This window comes from Amblyomma maculatum, chromosome 4 (assembly GCF_055883805.1).
Source record: "Amblyomma maculatum isolate TAMU_Amacu chromosome 4, ASM5588380v1, whole genome shotgun sequence".
Lineage (NCBI taxonomy): Eukaryota > Metazoa > Arthropoda > Arachnida > Ixodida > Ixodidae > Amblyomma > Amblyomma maculatum.
The window spans coordinates 51899393-51914665 of record NC_139347.1 but is presented as its reverse complement, the minus strand read 5'-3'; the positions used below and the strand labels follow the sequence as shown (position 1 = coordinate 51914665).

General features: G+C 43.3%; 1 protein-coding gene across 4 annotated transcripts in view; it reads right to left on the bottom strand.

The window, feature by feature from the left end:
- Positions 1-15273, bottom strand: part of rg (A kinase anchor protein rugose) — a 286244-nt gene that overhangs the window by 192905 nt on the left and 78066 nt on the right. For all 4 annotated transcript variants that reach the window (XM_084601425.1, XM_084601427.1, XM_084601426.1 and 1 more), the window contains exons 2-9: positions 7878-7982; positions 7099-7225; positions 6272-6372; positions 3507-3602; positions 2275-2396; positions 1638-1764; positions 1213-1332; positions 78-224 (exon numbers count right to left, since the gene is read on the bottom strand). In XM_084601425.1, coding sequence (XP_084457551.1) covers positions 78-224; positions 1213-1332; positions 1638-1764; positions 2275-2396; positions 3507-3602; positions 6272-6372; positions 7099-7225; positions 7878-7982 — 945 coding nt within the window. The remainder of the gene's footprint in view (positions 1-77; positions 225-1212; positions 1333-1637; positions 1765-2274; positions 2397-3506; positions 3603-6271; positions 6373-7098; positions 7226-7877; positions 7983-15273) is intronic.

Genomic DNA, 15273 nt, shown 5'->3' with positions numbered 1-15273 from the left:
GTTTGTAGCCTTAGCAATTTACAGACATTCCAGGTGGTACAGAAACATTGAAAGCAATCAGGAGACGTTATGCTTACCTGGTAACCTGGTCCCAACCGGTGAATTGCGCAGACTTGGTGGGCAGTAAGTGCCTCTGCGAAGAGGTACACTGCTGACATCTGGCCACAAAACACGTGCTCGTCATCAAGCTCGGGAGCTGCTCCAATGTAACACTTGTCAAACGGCTGGCAGTGGGAAAACATGGGAAAAACGAAAAGCATATTGGAGACATTAGAGAGAGATTAAAACAAACAGAATTCGTCTTTTGACATACAGTGAAAGCTCACTAATTCGAACCTCAATCAGTTCAATTTTCGAATAATTCGAACTACATTACTTGGTCTGGCCAAACTCCATAAAGGTCTGTATACAAAAATGCTCATTAATTCGAACGCGGCTAGGTTCCGCTACAGATAATTCGAACTATGCGCCGCCACGTCTGGGTGACTTGGTGTAAAGCATGTGGCCAATAAAAGAAGAAAAAAAAAGAAAAAAAAAACTCAGCGAAAGAGCGGCACAGAGCTGCACACGTCCAAAATGGGGACAGAAGACGAAACCAGGCAAAATGATGGAAGAGTGGGTAAAGCCTAAATGGCGCCATGACCCGCACAGTAGTGCTGGAGGGTAGGGATTGGCAGTCGTGGCAGCGGCTACTTGCTCTCTCTTCCGCGCAACCTCCGAAACTCGCAACTAAATACTCGTTAATTTGAGCCCCATTAATTCTGAAATATGGATAAACACTGTCTGTGCGGTCCCAGCCACCCAGCCAACGCCCATGAAAGGCTGATTTCAAATGGGTGCTATAGATTACGCGGGAAAAACGAGGCTACTGTGGACGACTCTCGCAAAAAAAAATTTTTTTTTTTTGCGAGAGTCGTCCATTTTTTTACCCATCAGCTATCAGTGACAGCACGTGGTCAGCAGCGATCATGGTGTCGTCTTTTAGCATTGTTCGCTTCAAAAGGCATCTGCTGTTATCACGCATTCCAATAATTGAGTGGAAGTAGACGGCGCCTGCCCCAATCGCTCATAGCATGATAAAGCGAACATACTGAAAACACTTGCATAACCGGACGAGCACTGGCACTCTGTCAAGTTCACTGTGTATGTAACCAACTTATGATGAGTATGTAAGTAAGGCTAAAAAAAAAAAAGATGAGAATCAGCACTCACATCATTGGTACTGACGAACCAGCTCATTTCAGTGGATGATGCCAGCTGACCATTGACAAAGCACTTGATCTCACTCTTGCTCCAACGATTGTAGATGTACACTATGGCCACTGTGTACCACTGCGTAAAAGAAAAATAAAATCAGCGCACAAAACGCGACCACACAATCTGCAGACACTCAAATGATACGCAAATGGTCCAAATGCAGAGCAGCATTAGCGAGGACAAACTGTCCCAAGGTTACAGGGTACGAAAAATTTGACATTGCGTGAGGGAAACAAATCACCAGGATGAGGCTTCGAACTGATGATTCGGTAAAAAAAGAATATCCCAGCAAAGAATTGATACCCAGAAAAAGAGATAATTTGGTTCTAACCATAACTCACGTTGCCACGTAGTGAAGCTCAAGACAAAGGCCTGCTCACCTTCCTCGGCTGGAATTCGTACTTGACACAGTGCTGGTAGCCTTTTCCTTTGACCTTCATGGAAGTGAAGATGAGGCAGTTGCCGACAAAGTGCGCTGAATAGCCAACACCTTTGCTGGTCCGGAAGCTGAGCATGTGGGTTCAAGGAGAAGAAGTCATAAGAGTCACACTCAGCAAGCTCTTGCCACACAGGCCTCTGGGCAAAGTGATGCAGACATATGCTTCAACGAAACGCTCCGTTACTGCAGAATTGAGTACCCCCTTTCCTGTCGGTTCCTGCTGTCTTGTTTTTTTTTTCTTCTTTTTGTTTAGTTTTTTCAAACCCCACATGCTGGAGTGGGGCTGGAAAAAGGGCTGGGGGTTCTCAATACTGAAAAGTTCTTACAGTCGTACAATAAATACTCCTTTCCGGAAACACAAGATATTGAGATTCTGTATCAGAATGCCATAACAGCTGCGAATAGACCAGGATAAATAAATATGCAAGCAGTTTTACCTCTCTCATATTCTCAACCATGCTTGGAGCTTCGGACAAAGTACGAATACTTGGCAAACATTTGCTAAATTTGGCCGTACACTAATATAAAACAGAGCAAAAATAAAAGCAAACAGAGTGATGTAAAAAGAAGATCTGCACCAATATAGGAATGGCTTTTCCCTTTCTATGCTGACACTGTTGATGGGGTCAAGCCTGAACCAAGTGTAGAAGGTCCAGCCATTCTGGTAGGGCCAGCGAGCCAGTGGCGGCAGTGCAATTGCCTGAAAAACAAGTTAAGCACATCAAATAACAATCAACAAAAAATGCATTGGTGCCTTTTTGGCAGTGCAAACACTAATCACAGCACTGCCCAGTGATGATTCGGTTCCCAATGATATTAATAAAAAAAACTACCATGCATCCCAGTACCCAAAGTGCCAACATGGCAAATTTCACATATGAATTGAATACGTTCATTATTTGTCTTGTACTCATATTCAAAAATGCTGATATTCGGAATTTTTCACGTATTGGAAAATTACTGAGCACATAGAAAATTTATGAAATCACCGAAGTTTCACCGCACTGCGCACTTCACCACAATGCTCGAGCAATTACTGTGCAGTGAAACATCTTCACAACGCGATGTGGCCGTTTTATGATTTTATTTTTTTATTTGACAAATTTTGTATTTTTCGAATTCATTTCTTTTAAATGTGAGAAATGGGGTGACCAACTATAACTAAACAACCAATGCTTGCTACAACAAACAAATAGTGGCTCATCACAGGAAATGAGGACATTGTCTTGTGCATTACAAATATGTGACCATAAACAAGAACTTTCAAACTTTTGATGTATTGCGGACTTGGCAATATGCTTCCTATGATTGTAGAGTTTCATCACCAATTACTACTTTTTATGGAAATATTAGCTTCCTTTTTTCTTAGCAATATACGACTTTGAATAGGGGTTTTTAACAATATTTTCCTTTCATACTTCTTGTCATCATGACAGTTGTCAAAGTAAAATATTACCAAAGAAAGGAAAGGGCACTACCTGTGCTTAGACAGCATCTGAATAAACTGCTGCTGTATTGCTGCACCCCATTTTATACAAGACTAGGACGGACTAGTACACCCATAGCAATAAACTAGACACGGATACTTCATGTATTGCATTTTATGTGAATGTAAACACTTTATCCCTTTCTTTTGTCTATGTTTTATAGGAATTCTACAGCAACCTAATATAAGCATAGTGACACAATGCAATGCCGTACAAATATGGTCACCAAGAAATAACATAGATCTGAACGTTCAGTGTCACTCAAGTATGGTATGATATGCCGATTAAATGCCGGTGCTTGAGGAAAATGCCAAAGCGCTCACCGCCCCTTTTTTCCCAGAGAAGCTGAAAAAGGAATCTGGGCCCTGCCTGTGGGGCATCTGGCGAAGGACGGACATCAGCTTCACAGAGTGCCGGGGCTGGAAAAGAGCAGAAAAACGAAACAGAGAATGATGCAACCATCAGCTCGACAAAGTGTGGCATAAGTGTGCTGTGCCAAAATTACTCCAAAAGTAGCTTTATACACAAAATGCCTGTACGAGCGTAAGCAAGGCCATTCAGTGTGCTCGCAGAAACATTTTTTTCAGCAAACCTCACCCATTCCTCTTACCAAGGGTCAGAGTCACAACTGTGCTGGAGATAAACGGCGACACACAAAGACTTGCTGTTTGTCCATTTGGAGATGAAGGTGAAACTATTCGCCCACAGGCATACAGGATATGAAAAAGCTCAACTGCATGACAAATAAACATTGCCGGTGCTCTGCACCAAGTCTTATTGACCCAAGCCTTAATGCAAACAACAAAACCGTCCAACAATAGGTATATGCCATGTACACAACATGCCCCCATGATGCCACACCTTTGAACCATACTGTAACTAGTATCAACTACTCAGTACACCATTACATAAATTTCTATGCCACTGCAGAAAATGTTTTTCATCGCAAGCACCTTCAACTGGTTCCAACCCTTATCAATGCATTCTTTTAATTCTTTACTACATGTTCAAGTTGCGAAACAAAGATCAGCTACATGACGTACAGCAAGTAGAACTTTTCTTTCTGTAAAGTGCATGGGACTGGTGCTGTTGATACATCTACGAAGCATAGATTTGAAAACATAAGGTCAGTCAGATTGTGATAATTACTCTTGAAAAATGGAACCACATGCAGCCCAATTTAGAGATTGGTTTGGTTTGTAGTGTTTAACGTCCCAAAGCGACTAAGGCTACAAGAGACGGCGTAGTGGAGGGCTCCGGAAATTTAAACCACCTGGGAATCTCTAACGTGCACTGACATCGCACAGCACATGGACACCCCCATCCCCCCCACTTCGTTTCACCTTCATCGAAATGCAGCCACTGGCAGTAGGGATCGAACCCGGGTACTCCGGCACAGTAGTCGGGCATCTTAACCACTGCACCACTGCAGTGGGGTCAATTTAGAGAACGTTTTAAAAGGAACAAAATCTGAACTTTTAAGCATGCATACCCTGAAGACAAAGAGCAACATCGTTCTCAAAAACAGAGGGACTCGCAAATGCTGAAGGCAGCCAGAAATAACAGCAGCTCCACTGTCTGCTATGGTGAGCAGCTCACACCTCAACCCATTTCAGAACGACTTCTTGTGCAGAGCTGGCTAAACACTTTGGTTCGACTGACTGCATTTGACAGCAAATGTAGCCCCACAGCAGCCCACTGGAATACATGAGAAACTAGTGTGATTCGGAGAAAGTCTAGCCAATCGCTAGCTGAGCATAGATATTGTAGGGAGGTAACATATGATTATCATCACAATATAAAAATATTTCAGCTTTGTAACAACTCTGCACTCTTTTTCATGCTCTCCTTGAAAGAGCTCGTCGCCGCCTTCATATGTGCACTGTAAGATGGTAAAATTATTTTGGAACGTTTTCTTGACATCTGTTTCCTAAGGGCCATGCTCCAGCTCAGTACCCCCTATCCCAGTAACTCAAGCATGCACATACAGTCAAATGAGGAGGGTACATCAAACTTGAAAGACTGCGCAATAGTTCTGAGTTACTGATACTAATTCGATATACAAAAAATGCCAATAGATAAGCTTATCTGTAGCCTAGAAATGAAAATATCATGCACGCATGTTAGTGACATGCTTCTTGCATCAATGTGCTGCCCACCAGCATGCTGGCAGCACATTGTTTACTAAGCATTGCTAATTCAAAGCTACTGTGGAAGCTGTATTGAAAGTAGCCACAGCCAATCATCAGATGTTTAATCATGCCACCATGTATATTATAAATAGAATAATCACTCATTAATATTAAGGAACAACTCATTTCCGCAACCAGCAAAACGGAGGTCTTTTGTATCAGTTGGGCTGGATTCAATGTATGAGAATGATGTGAAGTGGAAGATGAGTACAAGTGACTGAAAGCCACCAACGACAAGTTTACCTAGTCGAGCGCTTTCGCCACACAGCAAATGTGAAAAGTAATCGAAGAGCTTCATTAGAAAGGCCACTTTCTTAGGTGTGGCCTGCAGTTCGATATACCGAACAACTGGCAAAATTGCAGTTTGACAAACAGCACAACTTCCATATGATTTTACACAGGACTTTCAAGGACACAATCCGAACATAATCTAGACAACCCGAAATATTCAAACACAAGACATTAAGCCTTGACCACAGGTGGCTTTCTATTATTTGTTAATGTCATGTGGCCAGTGCTGGCCACCACAAGTGCATTGTTTCAATAGATCAATATATGCCTGAACTCGACTGTTATAGCATACTCTTCCTTTGAAATGACCTTCCATATTTTCAAATGTTCAAAGATGTACTAAAATTTCATAAACAACAAAGGAGTGAAAGCAGAAGAATTCTTCAAAAATTTTTTGTTTACATGCATTCCTATGGGCCTTAGCTGCGAACTTTTAAAACCCCGCTTGGCACCAGCTTTGCCCCAAAATCTTACTTATGTCAAAGCTTAGCATTGGTCTATAAGCTTACAAGGCATCACATCTAAGACCTCTCAATCACAGAGATTGGGGAGCTGAGTTCAGCACTCAAGACACTGAAGCAAAAAATGCTCAAGCAGGAACTCACCCATTTGTTCCCAGTAGCCTTCATGCACCCAACTAACAACTTGAGCTCTCGCACTGTGATGCTGTAACTTGCCAAAACCCCCAACATTTCTATGACCAGATCTGAAAAGGAAGCAGGGCCATCCATAACGTAACTTTAGATGCAGTACAAGCTAGGCCAAATGTTAACATACAATGCGACAGTCGATAGCATGCTAGTACTGCCTGTAAGTGAAAAAAACACTGTGCCAAAATTCTTCAGCCTTTTGTGTATAGCTGCTTGAAATAAAAGAAAGCTATAGAAAAGTGAATACTGTGAACTGGGACAATGAGAGCAATGCAAAACGAGAGAGAGAGAACAGAAAAAAAAGATGACACAGGACGAGTACTCAACTTCAACCGCTTTTATTGCAACTTCCAACAAGCTCTACGGCTGTCATGTCTTTCAAACAAACTCAGGACGACTCATAATGGTCACGAAATCAGCAAAGAGATCAAAAATGAATTTTTCAGCTTAAGCAGTTGCAGTTAGCTCAAGAAAAACATGCTTCCATTTTGTACCTTCACAGCAAATGGCAAGTCTAATGGACAACGTTAAAGCAGAATCAATTGCTTAAGTTTCCTGACATTGATTCTGTGATTATGCAGGCATCATGATATAAAAGGCTATCAAACCAAAAAAGAAAAGAGGAAATGAGAGAAAATCATTGAATTACCTGTGCCAATGAGCTGAATTTAATCTTAGCACAAAACCATAGCAATAAACGACGCATTTTGTAGTAAGCCAGAGTCAAAACTCTGGCCAGAAGAGAACTGCCATCAACCCAGTGTCAGAAGGAGTCAACCTACCTGCAACAACTTCTTCAACCTGAGAAAACCTCTGCAGAATGTGCTCAATAAGACCAACTTCAGTGCACGCTTGCAGGTTCCTCATGCTCTTCTTAAGGATTGCAATAAATACACTCCACACTTCCGCCTACAAGGCAAAACACACAAATATGCAAAAAAATATATTAGGCACTCTCTGCAAGAGTGAAATGTTGGGTAACTCTAGTGCGAATATAACTGTCTTACCCCTCCTGCCCCAATCCTCACCACTTAAACATTCTACTCCTCCCATATTAAACCTGCTCCAAAATTCCCCCGCAATATGTCATATGCGGCTTTGGGTCCACTTTGGCAACTGCCATAAGAAAAAAAAAACTTTCAAAAGTGCTTTATTATTCCAGTGGGTGCTTTTCTTGGTGAGCACTTTGACAACTCCACTAGAAAAATATACGTACGCCGGGACATACTCAGCATAATAAGGAGAAGGTTGTAAGAGGGGAAAAAACGCAATAACTGTAGTGCTGATAGTCCCTCAGCACGAGAAAAAGCATGGTAAAATTGTAATTCCTTTAAATTTAAGGGAAATTTTTTAAAGTGTAACTAATTTTAAATCACGTGAAAAAAGAACAGCGTTCCACTGGTAGGAACCAAACAAATAGTCTGCATTTTGTGCATAGTGCTCAGTCCTTTATTGAGTCTCACAAACCCTCTAGTGGTACGATAGTGGTTGTCCACTGCTCTACTGCACTCTTTTTCAAAGATCACAAACCACATGACAGTGGAGTAAGCTGCACACTCACCTGTAGACTGGATGGACAATGATCCAATAAATCTAACATATGAAGGATGTTCTGTGGATGCTGAATCACAAAATTTAGTTCCATGTCGAATTCACCTCCAACAAGCTGCAAATAGAAGGAAAGAAAAAATGGAGAAAAAGAAGATTAGGACAAAACTGATAAATGGCTGCTGGATGACTGCTGGATGACTGCTGCATGACTGCACAAATTGCACACTTGCAACAAAGCCTACACAGCCTAACATTCACAAGGATATTTGTTTTGTTAACTTATTTGTTTGTTCATTTATTTAATTAAAATGCAGCACCCACAAGGACATTTTTCAAAGGAGGCCATTAACCAGAAACATATGATAAAATAAATGGGTTCCAAAGCAGAAACCAATGCTCAAACCATAGTGGCGAAAAGTAAAAAATAAAGATAAATATAAGCAACATCAAAAAGTCAGTGCAACAAAAACAAGCTCACGGGCATGGTAGTAAAAGAAGGTTTAAAATACACCAAAAGAAAAGGCCACCCTATCGAAATGAAGTGCAGTGATGTTTAAAAGGACATTCCATGAAAAAAGAAAGAAGATGTGGTCCTATATTGGCAGATTACTGTGTTCTGATGATAAGGACATAACTTGAATTGAAAACAGAGCTTTCAAAAGCTAGAGAGATTTCACAAGAAAATGGCGATGCAGTCACAAAGCGTGTTTCTTTTTTGGACATGGCTGCCACAGGCCATGCTACCCTGCCATTGGCACCAACACGATAATCACGGAATCTTTATAGGTGCAAAAGTCACGACTGAATAGAGTGAAAGGTAAATTTAATGCAATTTTTTTGCCGTAAATAAATATTCTGCTTCCTGACAAATGTTGACATACCCAGAAAGAACAATGTAAAATAGATTACTATCGAGAACAGAAACAGGCCCCAGCTTCCCTTAGTCTCCCTTTAAGACCTAGTTACTATCGATGACAGAAACAGGCTGGAGGTTCCCTTAGTGTCCCTTTAAGACCAGTCCATTAACTTGAGATAAGGAATCATGCTAAGACCCAAAGATAATACAGCACTCTCCCAAGACATGCCCTGGCAAATTACCAACTAAGAACCAATTATATGTCTAACATTAGATATTTTTGTCCTTGTGCATTTTTTCAAAAAGAAATCTGTCTTCTTCAGAAAACTGCAGCTGATTATACACAACGTTAAAAACATACAATGTTAAGATTGTGATAAAATTACCACTTGTAACCATAGCAACACTTGAACACAGAACCACAGATCCAAAAGCTGCAGACAAAGAATCAAGAATTAAGAATGTGTTAAGCGCCATGAACGTGTGGAGAAAACTTCAATGATAATATACTAGAGTAAAATTTTAGCACCAAATTCACTGCATGAGTGTAAATACTCAGAAGGCACACCAGAGAAGCCATGCTTGCAAGCAATCACACTGCTGTGCTGCAGCACGTTTAGATAATCAGCTTTTTGCACTTAACATGTGATGCTTTCATATGAAACAAACCAACATTATAAAAACGAAATAACGGAGATTTTTACTCTGAAGCAGTCCACAACAAAAACACCAGGATCAAAATATGCAACACAAATCATGGGGGTGACTTAAGCTCCGCCTTTAACGGTATCCCGTCTGCGAATCCCGTTGTGGATCCTCGTGCGCGCACATGCACTTCGCTGCTTGCTTAGTCATGAATATCTTAATCTGTGCCTCTATTACCCTGCACATACTCATTAGCATAAATTCACAATCTACCTCACTATGTGAAAAACAACTGGACATGAATATAAAGCCATACTTTAACCAAGTCATATACAAACACACTTGCATTGCCAATAGGTGTAGCGTGTCCGACATGAGATCAAGGGTCAATTCCCACCTCACAGAAGCTACCCGAGTGTTGGCAAGAAAAGTGGTGTGCCTCTTGCCAACTCAATATCATCGCACATCGGCACACACCCCACCGACCAATTGGTACCCGGCCATGTCATCTTCCAGCTACCGCCCCAGCCAGAGGCATACTAGTGATTTTTAGGTCACAACGCCAATACCGAAGAACTGCCTGAAGAAGGAGACCCAGAGACAAAATTTTCGCTGTGTATTAATTATGCCTGTGAAATGATACGCAGCACACAAACAACAATGTAGATCGAGCGAAAAAGAGGTAAATAATTTATGGCTGAATTTTTCTCCATGAAGTTTTGGTGTCAACCGCCAAACGATGGGTGTCACATCACTGATGCTTTGTGTTTACTTGAGGCATGCAAAAACTGCAGTATGGTCGCTGCTTTGTTCATTTTGAATTCAAACCAATTTTTATACAAGCCTGCCAAAAAGTTAAAATCACTAAGAAATCAATATGCAGTGATTATCACTGTATTTCTTTTTTTTTTTTTTTAGGTTTCCTATAACAAAAATGCAACTATGACATCATAGAGCCATCGTTCGGCGGCTGATATCGAAACTCTACGAAGGAAAATTTGATTATAAATTATTTAGCTGGTGAAGATAATCTCCATATCGTTATCCATGTACACCACTGTCTTCAGCGCTGTTCCAAAGAAAAAAAAAAAAGGTGCATCAAATATTTTGGGGTCCCGACCCTTTTAGTACTATCGCTTTAATAGCAGTGTGCTTTGACAACAAAAACTGCTACGTTCAGAATAACAAAAACGAAGCGTTTTAAGACAAGATTAAACAAAAGCTGTAAATTAGTTTATTGATTTAAGCTTCCAATTGCCGAAAGCAATCAAGGAATGGCAGGCGGATACATCGGTGAACAATGGCAGAAAAAGAACTGTCACATTGGTGCTCGCGGTAATTCATTTCCTTTGCCGGCGTAACCGCGCTAAAATCTGACGCGGGAAGGAAAATGAAATAAAAATAAACGAAAGGGATACGAGGCAGGACGTGGGAACGGAGGGGGATGTCGTTTGCCCCGGAGTGAGGAACGAGGCAGGCGCTCCATCCCGAGCAGGACACAGAGAAGAGACGCGATATCAGCTGAGAGAGAAAAAAAAAACGTGAGAGAGCAATAACGAAAAGGAGATAAGAGTGGATGCGCGACCTGAAGAAACAAGCAATCGGCACGCACGGACAAGTTTCGGCTGCAGCAGCCAATCGATGCGGGGAACAAACAGCCGATCTAGCGCGCGCGCCGCAGCTGAAGCAACACTGGCGGTGAAAGAGGAGGAGGAGGAACAAAGCGGGCGAGAGCGACGGGCTCGTTCATTAGCGCCGCGGCAACGCTGTCCGCGAGAACAGACCGCGCGTCGTCGTCGTCTTCGCGGCAGCGTGACAGCGTCAGCGGCCCATCTGCGAGCGTCTTCCGCTCTCATCTTTCAAGTCCGAAGCCACGACAAGCGTAGCACAAGCACAATTGCGATCAGCCGAAGTGCTCGCTAGATAATCACACCGAACAAATTCTGCAGTCTCTCTCTCTCTCTCAATCGTCCCTGTTTATTTTTCTTTTTTTTTTTCGCTTTTTCGGGAAGAATCCAAACGATCTCGACGACTAGAAACAAAAAAGTGGGTAGGGGTAAAAAAATATATATATATTTCCTCCTCAAACGAAAGAACATAAAACAAAAGTCCTTAGACCTGCCGCTCGGCTACTGAGCCGAAGGTCCATGATAAGCTCACGCGGCCGGCCGCGTTTCGATGGAGGAGGTGAAACGCAATATGTGTCCTCTAATACGACCCTTCTTTCCTGCTCCCCTTCTTCGACTCCTTCCTTCATCACTTCCCTCGCGGAGCGGTTGAAGTGTTCACCGAGAAGTAAGACTGTTATTGCGCCTATTCCTTGAGGTTTCCTCATGAACTCATTTTTCTTAACCTGTCGTAATAAGCGATATTCGTTGAAAATACTCGGACAACTTCCAAGTTTTAACAGAGCTGTCGGAAAGATATTTGCAGCGCTGGCGGTCACCCGAAACTGAATATGATAACCGCCTGAGAAAGTGTGGGAAGACCCCAGCGCACTGTGAACTCTAAAAAACGAACACAGCAAAATAAGTGCACGAGGCAGATCGCTTTTAGTATAGATGTCGTGGCAGAGGCCTGGACGCCTTGGAGCGTAAAACCAACGTTCGCGCTCCTCGGAGACATGCGGGCGAAGTCGAACTGGCGGAGCAAGTTGAAGGGTCGCTCACAAGATGCGTATACCCACGTGCCACCTGATGTTGAGCGCGGCTTTGCAGCCGAAGCAGAATGTCGAGAAAGTGATACAACGGTGCCGGGACCGCCATTCACTTAATGCATGGTGACCGCGACGAATACGCTGACAACAAAGATGGAGAGCGTGCGTGGATATTTGACGTTGGTTCATTCAAAAACGCTATAGACCTTTTCACAACCCTCGGAGAAACCGGTTTGACTGGGCAACTCTTTCCTTTCCAGCATCATTGAAATGAAGAGAGAGGGAGAAACAACACGCGGAGAAGAAAGGAGGAAAGAAAGAAAGAAGGAATAAGAAAGGAAAGAAGGAAATGAAGGAATGAAAGGAAAGGAAGGAAGGAAATAAGGAAATGAGAGAGGGAAGGAAGGAACTAAGGAAAGAGAAGGAAGGAAGGAAAGGAAAGAAGAAAATAAGGAAGAAAGAAAGTAGGAAGGAAAGATGATACTGATTCATTGTTTTTTTCCCCCCTTTTTCGTCACCATACAACAGAGAATTCGACAGAAACTCTTAAACATCACGAGAAACAATACAATGCTAGATTTACGTGCTTTATCTTTTTTTTTTTTTTTTTCTGACCATGCACGCACAGTGATGCTCCGCGAGGTCCCACCAAATGCGTTCCTTCCATGTCGCACTCGCAACAGCGAGTGGAAGCTCTCGCCAACGCGCGGCTCTAGAGAGATGCCCCTAGTCGCTAGAGCAGCAAGCGTCGCACGCCCTCGAATTGCAAGCCGGAGTGCAATCGGCCTGCGCAGCAGCCTCCAGTGGTGGCTCGCGAAGACGGCAAAACGCTCGAGAGAAAAAAGCGCGCACATCGACCGTGCGCGCAACCCGCCGTTTGATAGCAGCAGAAGAAGCAAAGAAGGCAGCAGCAGTATGCTAGCCGAAAAGCAAAAGCCGTGGAAGCTCCTCGATCGTCTGTGCCCCCCCCCCCCCTTTTTTTGTCTTGTCGATATTCACTCGGCAAACAAACAAACAAACAAACAAACAAAAGACGGACGAGATCTTCTCCAAGCCATCCATGACACTGCCAGCCATCTAGCCTTCTCGACTGCAGAGACGGCGCGAAGGCCGGCTTCACCGAAACGGGCAAAAGAAGAGAGGGGAAAAAATTGTCGCATTAAAAGCGGGCAAAGATTAATCGTAGGGTCGTTGGAGGCGGCAGCTCTCTTGCGGCTTTGAGAAGGCAGGCGCCCGAGAGCTTCGACCGACGTCTCCTGCCGTCTCGAAGAAAAGGAGGGTGAAGAGAGAGAGAGAGAGAGATCACAGTGCCCCTGTGTGCCAGGCAGGCCGCATTCATTGTGTGCCGAGAGAAAAGTAAAAATGAAAAAATCTGAGCGAGAAAGGCGAAGGGGGGAAGGGGGCGTAACGTGCGCGCGCCGCCACTGACGTAAAACTAAGAGAAGTGCAGTCGTCCGGAATGGAGCTGCACGCTCTAACCGAGAAAGGACGAAATTAAGTGCACCCTGTTGAGGAAGAAAGTGGGAGGTGGACAAAAGAAAAAAAAAAAGTGAGAAGAAATGAGGAGGCCGCCATCTCTCGGATTACTCGGAAAGTCCTCGGAGAAAGGTCTTACATTTCGATTAACAAGGAGCAATCTTCCTGTTCGATCCGCGGGCTTACGGCATACACGTCCCCAGCCGACTTCGCCCCGGGCCAGTCGCCTGCCGGTACAAAGCGCACAGCCGCCGACCGTTTCGCCGCTGCGACAGTGAATCGAAGCACGCGGAGAGTCGGCAGAGGTAGAAGAAAAAGAACGAATGCCTGTAAAAGCACCGAGTGCTAAGAACGAAGGAGATCGTTACAGGGCACCGCACGAGTTCGAGTAAGGAAAAGAAAATGACTACGAGAAAAAAAAAATGGGAGAATCTGTATCTGCTGACCAGGCTGAGTATAAATTTAAACGCATGTTCAATAACGTTAGCCGAAACATATAAAACGATAAGATGGCGAGAAGGCACGCACGAAACCAAGTGTAACGCATGTGAGCGAAGATACAACAACGTGGAGGAACGTTAAACACGCTTGACAGAAGCTTGTGGCTATTTCAAGCAACGTCCTTGCGCCTTGCCAGCCTTTTAGTGGAAAAAAAAGAATCGCTAACAGTATACTAACAGCATACAGCAGTCCAGTAAAAGTAAGCAAATTTCAGTAAAGATGCGCCACGGTTAAGTTTACTAACAGTATACTTTGTACTAATAGTATACTAACAGCAACAGTCTACAGTAGTCCAGTGAAAGTAAGCAAATTTCAGTAAGTAGCGCCACGGCTGACTAACTATAGTAACAGAGACAGTACCATAAGTAACACTAACAGCATACAGTAGTTCGTTGAAAATAAGCAAATTTCAGTAAATGAGCGCGACGGCTAGTCTAGCATACAAACAGTATACTGTGTACTAACAGTACACTAACAGTAACAGCAAAGCAGTCCAGTTGAAGTAAGCGAATTTCAGTAAAGGAACGCCACGGCTAAGTATATTGACAGTAACAGTATACTAACCGCACACAGCAGTCCAGTGAGAGTAAGCAAATTCAGTAAAGAAGCGCCGCGGCTAAGACGATTTTGGTCAGCACCAAGTTGGGTGAGAGGCAATTTTCACAAGCCACTTCAAAAGAGATAAAACAATCACTAAGTTGGAGAAAGCTAGTGCCCGTTTTAAAGTCTGAAAACGAATGGGTATACCGCGGCACCGAAAATCTCACCCCGTAACTCGCACATAAAGGGCAAATAATAAAGACACGGAATACCGCAAAAACAACTATCGTTATTTTATATTTACCAATAAAACATAATGCAGAATAATGTTACCGCTGTTCTCTGTTCGCATTGACGAGACGAAAAACACGGTCAGGGCTTTCACAAAGCGCGCACACACGCAAACTAAGTATGACGCCGAATTTATCACAGGCTTAGTGTGCACTAATTTATTACATATTATACGAAGGGACTGAGACGCGGTGTAATGAGGCTCAAAGCAGGCTTTTTACACTAGAGTCCCTGTCACAATAGTGCGCCCCAAAATTGTCGCTTCCGAACGCAGCTCCGTGGACTTGGCTTTCTCGCAATACGCAGCTGCTTCACAGGCAAAGCACGCTTTACAGGAGAGAGCTCGCGGCCGTCGTACTCCGCCGAGGCCGCGGCCGATACAGAACGTGATTCCTTTGAGAAGTGGCGGGCGCCAATACGCAGAAACAAAAGGGGATCCAC